Source organism: Saimiri boliviensis, chromosome 10 (genome assembly GCF_048565385.1).
Source record: "Saimiri boliviensis isolate mSaiBol1 chromosome 10, mSaiBol1.pri, whole genome shotgun sequence".
NCBI classification, from domain to species: Eukaryota; Metazoa; Chordata; class Mammalia; order Primates; family Cebidae; genus Saimiri; species Saimiri boliviensis.
The window spans coordinates 57,081,383-57,094,649 of record NC_133458.1 but is presented as its reverse complement, the minus strand read 5'-3'; the positions used below and the strand labels follow the sequence as shown (position 1 = coordinate 57,094,649).

The 13,267-nt window shown below is 37.9% G+C and overlaps 1 protein-coding gene across 1 annotated transcript in view; it reads left to right on the top strand.

Annotated features, from left to right (window-relative positions):
• Positions 1-13,267, top strand: part of GNAT3 (G protein subunit alpha transducin 3) — a 64,572-nt gene that overhangs the window by 32,424 nt on the left and 18,881 nt on the right. Inside the window, exon 4 of the mRNA XM_003921142.3 lies at positions 11,147-11,304. Within this exon, the coding sequence (XP_003921191.1) occupies positions 11,147-11,304 (158 nt within the window). The remainder of the gene's footprint in view (positions 1-11,146; positions 11,305-13,267) is intronic.

The following is a 13,267-nucleotide window of genomic DNA, read 5'->3' as shown; positions in this document are numbered from 1 at the left end:
CAGAGGTCGAAGACCAACTCAATGAAATAAAAAGAGAAGGCAAGAACAGAGAAAAAAGCGCAAAAAGGAATGAACAAAATCTTCAAGAAATGTGGGACTATGTGAAAAGACCTAATCTACGTCTGATAGGTGTACCTGAATGTGATGAAGAGAATGAATCCAAGCTGGAAAATACTCTTCAGGATATTATCCAGGAAAACTTCCCCAACCTAGCAAGGCAGACCAATATTCAAATCCAGGAAATACAGAGAACACCACAGAGATATTCCTCAAGAAGAGCAACCCCAAGGCACATAATCGTCAGATTCACCAGGGTTGAAATGAAAGAGAAAATGCTAAGGGCAGCCAGAGAGAAAGGTCGGGTTACCCACAAAGGGAAGCCCATTAGACTCACAGCAGATCTCTCAGCAGAAACCCTACAAGCCAGAAGAGACTGGGGGCCAATATTCAACATCCTTAAAGAAAAGAACTTTCAACCCAGAATCTCCTATCCAGCCAAACTCAGCTTCATAAGTGAAGGAAAAATAAAATCCTTTGTGAACAAGCAAGCACTCAGAGATTTCATCACCACCAAACCTGCTCTACAAGAACTCCTGAAAGAGGCTCTACACATATAAAGGAACAACCAGTACCAGCCACTCCAAAAACACACCAAATGGTAAAAAAGCAGCAACACAATCAAGAATCTGCATCAACTAACCAACAAAACAGCCAGGTAGCATCAAAATGACAGCATCAAATTCACACATAACAATACTATCCCTAAATGTTAATGGACTAAATGCCCCAATCAAAAGACACAGACTGGCAAATTGGATAAAAAGCCAAAACCCATCAGTGTGCTGTATCCAGGAAACCCATCTTACATGCAAGGATACACAAAGGCTCAAAATAAAGGGATGGAGGAAGATCTACCAAGCAAATGGAGAGCAAAAAAAGGCAGGAGTTGCAATTCTCATCTCTGATAAAATAGACTTTAAAGCAACAAAGATCAAAAGAGACAAAGAAGGACATTACATAATGGTAAAAGGATCACTGCAACAAGAAGAGCTAACGATCCTAACTATATATGCACCCAATACAGGAGCACCCAGATACATAAGGCAAGTTCTTAATGACTTACAAAGAGACTTAGACTCCCACACAATAATAGTGGGAGACTTTAACACCCCATTGTCAATATTAGACAGATCAACCAGACAGAAAATCAACAAGGATATCCAGGACCTGAACACAGACCTGGAACGAGCAAACCTAATAGACATTTACAGAACTCTCCACCCCAAATCCACAGAATATACATTCTTCTCAGCACCACATCACACCTACTCTAAAATTGACCACATAATTGGCAATAAATCACTCCTCAGCAAATGCAAAAGAACAGAAATCATAACAAACAGTCTCTCAGACCACAGTGCAATCGAGTTAGAACTCAGAATGCAGAAACTAACTCAGAACCGCACAGCTTCATGGAAACTGAACAACTTGCTCTTGAATGTTGACTGGATAAACAATGAAATGAAGGCAGAAATAAAGATGTTCTTCGAAACCAATGAGAACGAAGACACAACATACCAGAATCTCTGGGACACATTTAAAGCAGTCTCTAGAGGAAAATATATAGCAATGAGTGCCCACATGAGAAGAAAGGAGAGATCGAAAATTGACACCCTATCATCAAAATTGAAAGAGCTAGAGGAGCAAGATCAAAAAAACTCAAAACCTAGCAGAAGACAGGAAATAACTAAGATCAGAGCAGAACTGAAGGAAATAGAGACACAAAAAACTCTTCAAAAAATCAATAAATCCAGGAGCTGGTTTTTTGAAAAGATCAACAAAATAGACAGACCACTAGCCAGATTAATAAAAAAGAAAAGAGAGAATAACCAAATTGATGCAATAAAAAACGATAAAGGGGATATCACCACAGATTCCACAGAAATCCAAACCATCATCAGAGATTATTACAAACAACTCTATGCACATAAACTAGTAAACCTGGAAGAAATGGATAAATTCCTGGACACCTGCAACCTCCCAAGCCTAAACCTGGAAGAAGCCGAAACCCTGAATAGACCAATAACATGGTCTGAAGTCGAGGCAGCAATAAAGAGCCTACCACCCAAAAAAAGCCCAGGTCCAGATGGGTTCACAGCTGAATTCTACCAGACATACAAGGAGGAGCTGATACCATTCCTTCTGAAACTATTCCAGACAATCCAAAAAGAGGGAATCCTTCCCAAATCATTTTACGAGACAAACATCATCCTGATACCAAAACCTGGCAGAGACTCAACAAGAAAAGAAAATTTCAGGCCAATATCCATGATGAACATAGATGCAAAAATCTTCAATAAAATACTGGCAAACCGATTGCAACAGCATATCAAAAAGCTCATCCACCATGATCAAGTAGGATTCATCCCGGGGATGCAAGGCTGGTTCAACATACGCAAGTCCATAAACGTAATTCACCACATAAACAGAACCAAAGACAAAAACCACATGATTATCTCGATTGATGCAGAGAAGGCTTTTGACAAAATTCAACAACCCTTTATGCTAAAAACCCTCAATAAACTAGGTATTGACGGAACGTATCTCAAAACAATAAAAGCTATTTACGACAAACCAACAGCCAATATCATACTGAATGGGCAAAAACTGGAAGCATTCCCTTTGAAATCTGGCACTAGACAAGGGTGCCCTCTCTCACCACTCCTATTCAATATAGTACTGGAAGTTCTAGCCAGAGCAATCAGGCAAGAAAAAGAAATAAAGGGTATCCAAATTGGAAAGGAGGAAATCAAATTGTCTCTATTTGCAGATGACATGATTGTATATCTGGAAGACCCCATCATCTCAGCCCAAAATCTCCTGAAACTGATAAACAACTTCAGCAAAGTCTCAGGATACAAAATCAACGTGCAAAAATCACAAGCATTCCTATACACCAGTAATAGACTTCAAGAGAGCCAAATCAAGAACGAACTGCCATTCACAATTGCTACAAAGAGAATAAAGTACCTAGGAATACAACTAACAAGGAACGTAAAGGACCTCTTCAAGGAGAACTACAAGCCATTGCTCAACGAAATAAGAGAGGATACAAACAGATGGAGAAACATTCCATGTTCATGGTTAGGAAGAATCAACATCGTGAAAATGGCCATACTGCCCAAAGTAATTTACAGATTCAACGCTATTCCCATCAAGCTACCAATGACCTTCTTCACAGAACTGGAAAAAAACACCTTAAACTTCATATGGAACCAAAAGAGAGCCCGCATAGCCAAGTCAATTCTAAGCAAAAAGAACAAAGCGGGAGGCATCACACTACCGGACTTCAAACTATACTACAAGGCTACAGTAATCAAAACAGCATGGTACTGGTACCAAAACAGAGATATAGACCAATGGAACAGAACAGAGGCCTCACAGGAAATACAACATACCCACAACCATCTGATCTTCGACAAACCTGACAAAAACAAGCAATGGGGAAAGGACTCCCTGTTTAATAAATGGCGTTGGGAAAACTGGCTAGCCATGTGCAGAAAGCAGAAACAGGACCCCTTCCTGACACCTTACACCAAAATTAACTCCAGATGGATTAAAGACTTAAACATCAGACCTATTACCATAAAAACCTTAGAAGAAAATCTAGGCAAAACCATTCAGGACATAGGTGTAGGCAAGGACTTCATGACCAAAACGCCAAAAGCAATGGCAACAAAAGCCAAAATAGACAAATGGGACCTAATCAAACTCCACAGCTTCTGCACGGCAAAAGAAACAGTCAGTAGAGTGAATCGGCAACCAACAGAATGGGAAAAAATTTTTGCAGTCTACCCATCTGACAAGGGGCTGATATCCAGAATTTACAAAGAACTAAAGCAGATCTACAAGAAAAAAACAAACAAGCCCATTCAAAAATGGGCAAAGGATATGAACAGATACTTTACAAAAGAAGACATACAGGAGGCCAACAAACATATGAAAAAATGCTCATCATCACTGGTCATCATAGAAATGCAAATCAAAACCACATTGAGATACCACCTCACACCAGTTAGAATGGCCATCATTAAAAAATCGGGAAACAACAGATGCTGGAGAGGATGTGGAGAAATAGGAACACTTTTACACTGTTGGTGGGAATGTAAATTAATTCAACCATTGTGGAAGACAGTGTGGCGATTCCTCAAGGACCTAAAAATAGAAATCCCATTTGACCCAGCAATCCCATTACTGGGTATATATCCAAAGGATTATAAATCATTCTACTACAAGGACACGTGCACACGAATGTTCATTGCAGCACTGTTTACAATAGCAAAGACCTGGAACCAACCCAAATGCCCAACGATGATAGACTGGATAGGGAAAATGTGGTACATATACACCATGGAATATTATGCAGCCATCAAAAACGATGAGTTCACGTCCTTTATAGGGACATGGATGAACCTGGAAACCATCATTCTCAGCAAACTGACACAAGAGCAGAAAATCAAACACCGTATATTCTCGCTCATAGGCGGGTGTTGAACAATGAGAACACATGGACACAGGGAGGGGAGCACTACACACTGGGGTCCGTTGGGGGGAAATGGGGGAGGGGCGGGGGGTGGGGAGGTGGGAAGAGATAGCATGGGGAGAAATGACAGATACAGGTGAGGGGACGGAAGGCAGCAAAGCACACTGCCATGTGTGTACCTATGCAACAATCTTGCATGTTCATCACATGTACCCCAAAACCTAAAATGCAATAAAAAAAAAAAAAAAAAAAAAAAAAAAGAAAGTAGAATGGAACAGGTGAAGCCCTTAGATTAAGAAGAGAGGGGTATCAGGGATAACAGAGTCTAGGGAAGAGTGTTAAAAAAACAAACAATATTTTCTGCTCATTTGTTAGGAAAAGGAAACTTCAGGGGAGAGGATAGAAGAGTAAAAGGAAAATCAGAAGCATATGAAATCACAGAATTCAAGAGAAGTGTTCCAAAGGGAGCTATCCACATTGAAAGATCTTGCCAGGTAAAGAAAGGAGAATATTAAATAGAATCTATTGGATTAAGAAACATGGAGCCATTGGGAATATAGTGAGAGAGGTTTCAGAAGACTGGTGAACTCATACTCCAGCGGAGTATGTGGAGAAATGAGAATAGGCTGTTAGTACAGTTAAGGACAATATTTTCAGGACCTATAGCCAAGGAGTAGGAGAGACATGGGATCTGTACTCAGAGGGGAAACAGCTAAATGGGGCTTGTTCTTAGTGGTTGTGGTTTAGTATTTGATAGGCTTATAATTTCATAAGCATAGAACTTGAAAAGAGGGTTAAACTTCAGAAACAGGAAAGGAGAAATTATGATGATATTTAGTAAGCTTCTACTTATCCTTTTAAATATTATATCCTATTTTAGAGCATATAGAATCCACTCAACCAACATAAAAGAATGCTGAAAATTATAACACTTTTACTACATGATTTGAGCGCTGTTGTAACCATCTAGGGCATTGAACCCTACAAAGTAAACTCTACAATATGAACCAAAAAGCCCTGATTCCTCAAGATGTTCTACAATTAAAGTTCCGTGATCAAATCTGTTTGGTATATATGCATACAATAACAACTTGGAAATTTTCAACCAATATTAATACTCAAAGATTCTGAAAACCCAGTAGCAACAAAACGTGGCATTTTTAACTTAGCATTTCTCACCATTTCTAGCTACACTATACTGTAGCCTTCCTTCCTCTGGATTTATTTTCATGATCTTTGGAAATATGACTCTAGGGTTCAAAATGAGTTCCACAAAGCCCTAAGACCACCTGGGATCCCTAATATTAATGATGAAGGTTTGAGTAATCTGTAGAGAAAATACTTATTTTCTATACAATGTATTCCCAAAGTTACACCATCTTTAGAGAATGACGACGGCTTCGTAGCTGCAGCAAACCACCAATGCACATGTATACCTCTGTAACAAACCGGCACATTCTGCACATGTATCCTAGAACTTAAAGTAAAATAAAAAATGAATAAATAAAAGAAATATGCTTTAAAAAGAGAGAGACAGAGAGAGAGAATGAGCCATTCCAGGACCACTGTAATTCCCAAGCTTTTCCAAAAACCTCATGGGGAAATAAAACCTCTTTGGGATGCCACTCCAGTTCACAGGGTGATATTTGAAAAATGTGGCAGAAAGGATGATCAGAGAAGGCTTTACTGAGGAGGTGGCACTGGGAAGAGACTTGAGTGAAAAAGTAAACCACAGGAAGGACACGGCGGGAACAACCCCTATGAGCTGAACTGGGGCTTGGTGAATTCAAGGAGCAGCAAGTTGTTAGCTGCATCTTGAGTCTTGGGGGCAGGGAGAGAAAGAAAGAGAGAGGGAAAGAGCGGGTCAAAACATGTAGAGCTTTGTGAGTCACAGTAAGGGATAAGGGATTTGGGTTTTATTTTCAGTTTTGAGTTTGGTGAGAAATTACTAGAGTTTTTAAAATATGACGATAAAATAGTAGAAGTTAAGTGTTCAATCAGGCTGCTATAAGGAAGATAACTTTTCATATTATCTATACATTTTGGTGTTATATATTTTTTAAAAAATCACATTTGATGGGTAGGCTCAATCTCTTAAAAACATTAAAGAATTTTAAATTTAAAAAATTTATTTCTAAAAATTTAAAGTTTTTAATTCTTTAAATTACATTAGCTTTTCAATAAGCACAGAAAAACATCAAGAACTGAAATACACTATGTTCAATGAAGTGTTATTTATAGTTAAAAAAAAAAATAACAACTGTGTATTGCCAGAGTTTCTCAACAGTTGTGCCACCTTGAAGCTTTTAAAAAATATCTTTGCAGGGCCTGACATGCAGAGATTCTGATTCATTTTGTTTGGGTGACAGTTTTGCTATCAGTATATTTAAGGGTACCCCATATGCTTACAATGTGCAGCCTGGATTGAAAATCATCACTATGTGCTCCACCTATGCATGCACAAATTTAAAAAGTGAAAGGTCTAGAGACACAAAAACCCACCAGATAGGATAATTTGACTTTGTGGGAGGTAGCAGGACTGAAGTGGTCAAGGAAGACTGTAACATTTAAGTGTTTAAAGTAAAACTAGACTCATGATACCTCTACAAATAAAGTATATTTAAATGATAAATGGAATATTTTAAAAGAAACGAAACAGTTTATTTATTTGGTTTATAAAGATATGCTGACAAGATGTATAACTTTTTCTCCTTAGTTATAAAACTGTGTAGTGGTTGTTTCATTGCATCATTCATTCTCAGTAGCACTTTAATAGCGGAAGGAACAAATAGGATGATGCTAGCAAAAGTCACCAGAGCACATTTTGCTGGACTTGCAGTTCTCTTTCACATCCATTTAATAGAGAAATGACGTTGTAAAAATCTATCCTGTGATGATGCTAGAAAATAAGAGGAGGCTTGATTTGGCCATTTGTTGACCAAAAAAAGCCAAAATAAATAATACTGGAAGAGATTTATTTTGAGCCAAATGTGAGGACCGTGACCCATGGCACAGCCTCAGAAGGTCATGAGAACATATGCCCAAAGTAGTTATTACTTGATTTTATACATTCTATGGGGACAAAAGTTACAGGAATACAGTTACTGTCAATACATGCAAGGTCCAGAAACACAGGACAGCTTGAAGTAGGACCTTCCAGTAGGACCTTCAACATTTTGTTGAAATTCAAACATTTTCAAACATTTTCTGATTGCTAATTGGTTGAAAGAGTTAAGTTATTGTCTAAAGGCCTAGAATAAATAGGAATCTCTGGGTTAAGATAAAAGGCTGTGGAGATTAAGGTTCTCATTATGTAGATAAAGTCTCGTATTGCACCCTTGGAGGCAATAGATGGCAAATATTTCCTATTTTCACCTTTAAAAAGTGCTAGACTCTCAGCTAATATCACCAGGATCAGAAAAGGGCTTGAAAAGGGAAGGGGATTCATTACACAATGTAAATTTCCCCCACAAAAGACAGCTTTTCAGGGCCATTTCAATATATGTCAAAAAATACATATTTGGGGATAAAATAATTTCTTTCAGTGCCTGCTCTATCCTGGAGTCAGGTTGGAATTTGGAATCTTATTGCTCTAGTCTTTTTTTAATCGGTCCTAAGATCTCTGGGTTTTTTTGTGGTTTGTTTTTTGGTTTTTGTTGTTGTTGTTGTTGTTGTTTTTTGTATTTTTAGTAGACATGGGGTTTCACCATGTTAGCCAGGATGCTCTCTATCTCTTGACCTTGTGATCCGCCCACCCAAGCCTCCCAAAGTGCTGGGATTACAGGCAGGAGCCACTAAGATCTCTTGTTTAAATGTTAATGCTGGTGAGTTGTGTCTGAATTCCAAAGGGAGGAGAGCATAATAAGGCATGTCTGACCCCACCCTTCCTATCATGGCCTGAACTAGTTTTTCAGGTTTACTTTGGAATTCCCTTGGCCAAGAGGGATTTCTGTTGGTTGGGGGCTTAGAATTATGTTGCTTGGGGGACTTAGAAACTTGTTTTTGGTTTACACATTGAATACTTGAACCAGTGATCATCTGATCATTTCAGTTTTTTATTTTATTTTATTTTATTTTATTTATTTATTTATTTTGAGACGGAGTTTCGCTCTTATTACCCAGGCTGGAGTGCAATGGTGCGATCTCGGCTCACCGCAACCTCTGCCTCCTGGGCTCAGGCAATTCTCCTGCCTCAGCCTCCTGAGTAGCTGGGATTACAGGCATGCGCCACCATGCCCAGCTAATTTTCTGTATTTTTAGTAGAGATGGGGTTTCACCCATGTTGACCAGGATGGTCTCGATCTCTTGACCTCGTGATCCACCCACCTCGGCCTCCCAAAGTGCTGGGATTACAGGCATGAGCCACCGCGCCCGGCCTCATTTTAGTTTTTAACAATAAAATCTGATTGTGAAGAAAGACGGAATAAGGTTTTATTGTGGGGGTGTGTGTGTGTGTGTGGCCTTAACAGTGTCTCTCTTTTAAGTTAGTGACATACCCTTATTTTTTGTACAAAGAGCAAATTTTTGATAAAATAGTAGAAAAAACTGTAGTCAATTCAAAATAATAATAATAAGCTGAATTATATCAGAAAAGCAGCAAGTTCTTATTGAACATACTTCATTGTTAGTGTCAGAGGCATTTGAACCAGAGCAACTTCATCTTAAATAGCAGCTGAGGAAAATGAGGCTGAGACCCACTGGGCTGCATTCCCAGAGAGTTCAGACATCCTAAGTTACAGGGTGAGATGGGAGGTCAGTACAAGATACAAATTGTGACAACTTTGCTGATAAAACAGGTTGCAGTAAAGAAGCTGGCTCAAACCTGTCAAAATCAAGATAGCCATGAGAGTGACCTCTGCTCATTCTCACTGCTGTACTCCTACTAGCACCATGACAGTTTACAAAGGCCATGAACATCAGGAAGTTACCCTATATGCTTGAACAAGGGGGAGGCATGAATAATCCAGCCCGTTTGGCGTCAAGTCAAGAAATAACCATAAAAATGAGCAACCTGCAGCCCTCAGGGCTGCTCTGTATATGGAGTAGCCATTCTTTTACTCCTTTGCTTCCTGAATAAGCTTGCTTTCACTTTCCTCTCCGGACTTGCCCTGAATTCTTTCTTGTGTGAGATCCAAGAATCATCTCTTGGGATCTGGAGCGGGACCCCTTTCCTGTAACAGTAACAGCCTGACACGGCACAAAATGTGCTTGTGTTTCATTCCTCTTCTGATGCTTATGGTATTTACTGGTTTACTGGTTTCCAGAACTCAAGAGTTTCAGATTCCTCACATGTAAAATGGAGAAAATACAGCGTCTATCTCACAGTTGTGAGGAATATGTGAGCTATTATATGTGCAGTTTTGTAAATTGTAATAATATGCACTAGGAGGATTCTGAGCTGAAAAGGATATTGGATTTGGAAGCTCACAACAAGGTTGAACTCGGATTTCTCCATTTGCCTGGACTATCACTACAGTCAATTTAATTATTCTTAAACTCGAACTCTTAAAAAAAAAATTTATCATAAAACTGTTTTGATTATTAGTTTAAATAAATTGCAGACTATAGTATTTACTCAATAAACTTCTATTTCCTTCTTCCCTGGTAACCTCCAAATCTCATCCCAACAGGACTAAGATCATAATTCCTTGCTTTGCATAAAAAATTCTCACCTCTGGCCTACTGATTCATTCCAAAGGCATGCAATCAACGGTACTTACAGGGATGTTCCAAAATATTATGTGGACCCAAATGTTCACCATTTTTTCTTTATATGATTATGAAGAGGTACCGATAACAAAAAAAAATTATATACTAATTTTTTGAAAAAATATGATTTTAGAATAATGATTTATTTCCCATGTTTACTTTTTTTTTTTTTTTTTTTTTTTTTTTTTTTTGAGACAGGGTCTGGTCCTGTCACCTAGGCTGGAGTGCAGTGGTGCAATCTCTGCTCATTGCAACCTCTGCCTCCCAGGATCAAGCAATTCTCTCACCTTAGCCTCCCAGGTAGCTGAGACTACAGACATGCACTATCATCTCTGACTAATTTTTTTGTAAAGAATTTTGCTATGTTGCCTAGGCTGGTCTCAAACGCCTGGATTTAAGTGACCCACCACCTAAGCCTCCCAAAGTGCTGGGATTACAGGCATGAGCCACCATGTCCAGCCTACTCTAATTTTTATTTTTATTTTTCTAGAAAAATTCATGGCAAATGATTAAAAAAGAAAATACCAGATTAGATCAGGTTAATTTTTCTTTTACCTTAGTAGAACATGTAGAACTTCTACAAACTCAATATGAGTACAACAAAGTATTATTATCATTCTCGATACCATATTCAGAAGTCAGCGATAAATTCCAAAATACGCTAATGGCTTCACATAATATTTTATAGTTTTTGCAAAGGAGAACTCTTCTGGACATCATTCAGCCGTGAGAAACTTTAGTTCTATTTATCTCAATATAGTTTGAAAAGATGTTTGGTGGAATTATTAGCTAAAGGAATAAGATAAAAATCATCCCATTAAAATATTCTGTTAGAAAAACAGAATATGTGATTCCAAATAATACATTCTTGTTCTAACCAAAACACTGTTCTAGGAGGACCAACGACAACTTTATGCAATGGCAAGTTCCCTGGAAGATGGCGGCATGACTCCTCAACTGGCTGAGATAATAAAACGACTGTGGAGCGATCCGGGAATTCAGGCCTGCTTTGAAAGGGCATCTGAATACCAGCTCAATGACTCGGCAGCTTAGTAAGTGAATTCACTTTAAGGGGAATCGGAGGCAAAACATTTAAAATTAAGAAATATAATTCCACTTACTTTGTATTTGTAAATGCAAATGAGGAAAGCAAATGGTGTTACATTTTATTATAGTAAAATAAAAAGGAATTGAAGAGAAATAAAAATGAACAAGGTGACATAATGAGATGTAAAAATATATAACCAGGGGAGCATTTTAAATAACTAAGTTTGAAACTCTGCCTGAGAAGATACATATGGTGTAAATATCTTCTCTTGATTAAAAAGAATTCACCATTATGCATAGCATTCCACATTAACACAGACTGGTGACGGGTACACTGATATTTTGGGCTATTCACTTCATCTCTATTCATATTAGTGAAATCATCTCCTGGATTAATTTTATTAATGACACATGCCTTGGCTCATTGGGTTGATGACCATGATACAAAATTCTAGAAAAAAATAATGAATTAATTTCTAAAACACTTGTATACCAGGGGATTCATTTGGAGTCTGAAAAAAAAATTATATAAATTTCACTGCTTATATCACCCATTTAGCACTAATTAACCATAAGGAAATTAGGAGCTTGTGACACTATTTATAATTTTGTTGTCAAAGTGATATAAAATTTTCTTTTACTGTGAGGCACAGAGGCTCATGCCTGTAATCCTGCACTTTGGGAGGCCAGGGCAGGAAGATTGCTTGAGCTCAAGAATTTGAGACCAGCCTGGGCAACATGGCAAAGCCAAGTTGCTACAAAAAAAACACAAAAATCAGCCAGGTATGGTGGCATGTGCCTGTAGTCCCAGCAACTTGGGAAGCTGAGATGGAGAATTGCTTAAGCCCAGGAGGTCAAGGCTGCAGTGAGCAGAGATTGCACTACTGCACTCCAGCTGGGGCAACAGAGCAAGACCCTGTCACCAAACCAAACAAAACAAAACAAAACAAAACAAAACAAAACAAAACAAAACCCAAAAACAATTCTTTTAGCAAGTGGTTCCTATCATAGCCTGCCACTATATGCCTGCAAGATGTGTGCATATGCAAATACAATCTATTTACTTATTTTCTATTTCTGTTCATACATGTGTGTAAAAAAGTGTAACTATAGTTCTTCTGATGAATCGTCCCCCCAACAGAACCTGCTAGCATTATTTAATTAAACAAAAACAAAACAGTAACATAAAAGTGAAGCAAATGGAAAAGATCAGTTAAGGACAGAACAATGAAACTTGCATGACCCTTCAGATTTATAATCACTGATGGACAAAATGATTATGGAGAGAAAATAAGCTATATAAATTCTAGGGAAAAAAATCTTCTGTAATTACAGAAGATTCATTCGTCTTTATTTTAGACCTCAATTTCAAAGGGCACATTGCTTTTGGAGGAAAGAGTTGCTCCTAGCTCTCTGATGAAGGAGAGAATGAGTCTTGTTTTGTGATTATATTAACTTGAATAACTTCATAAGTGTCTCAGCACCTACCACATTTTAATAGTAAAAGGGGTCTCTGCAGTGTAGCAAAACATGGCTTTTCTATACTATTCATTGGTAAGTGAAGTCACAATGAGTAAGAAGCTGAACTGAAGAATATTCCCATAAAATCTTGCTTAGTAAAGCTCTGGGGAGAGAGCCAGAGAGAAAGATAGATTAAAGTGGGCGCTCATTAATATATTTAGTCTTGTACAAACCACATAGTTAAAATGGGCAAATAAGTGACAGTTTATTGTACTTTCTAGTCTTTAATTTTAGCTTTTCCCTTAATTTAAACACTTAAAATATGTTTCACACCAGGAGTAGCTACTCCCTTATAGAGTCATTGTAAATTTTTAAATCTGTTCTTCAAGTTAAAAACAATTAAACAATATCAATTTGCATTTATTTTGGAAATGTTGCCCATATTGTAATAGTTTTTGACTACCCAGATTATTGCAGGTGCAATATAATAACAGAAAAGCTGATTTT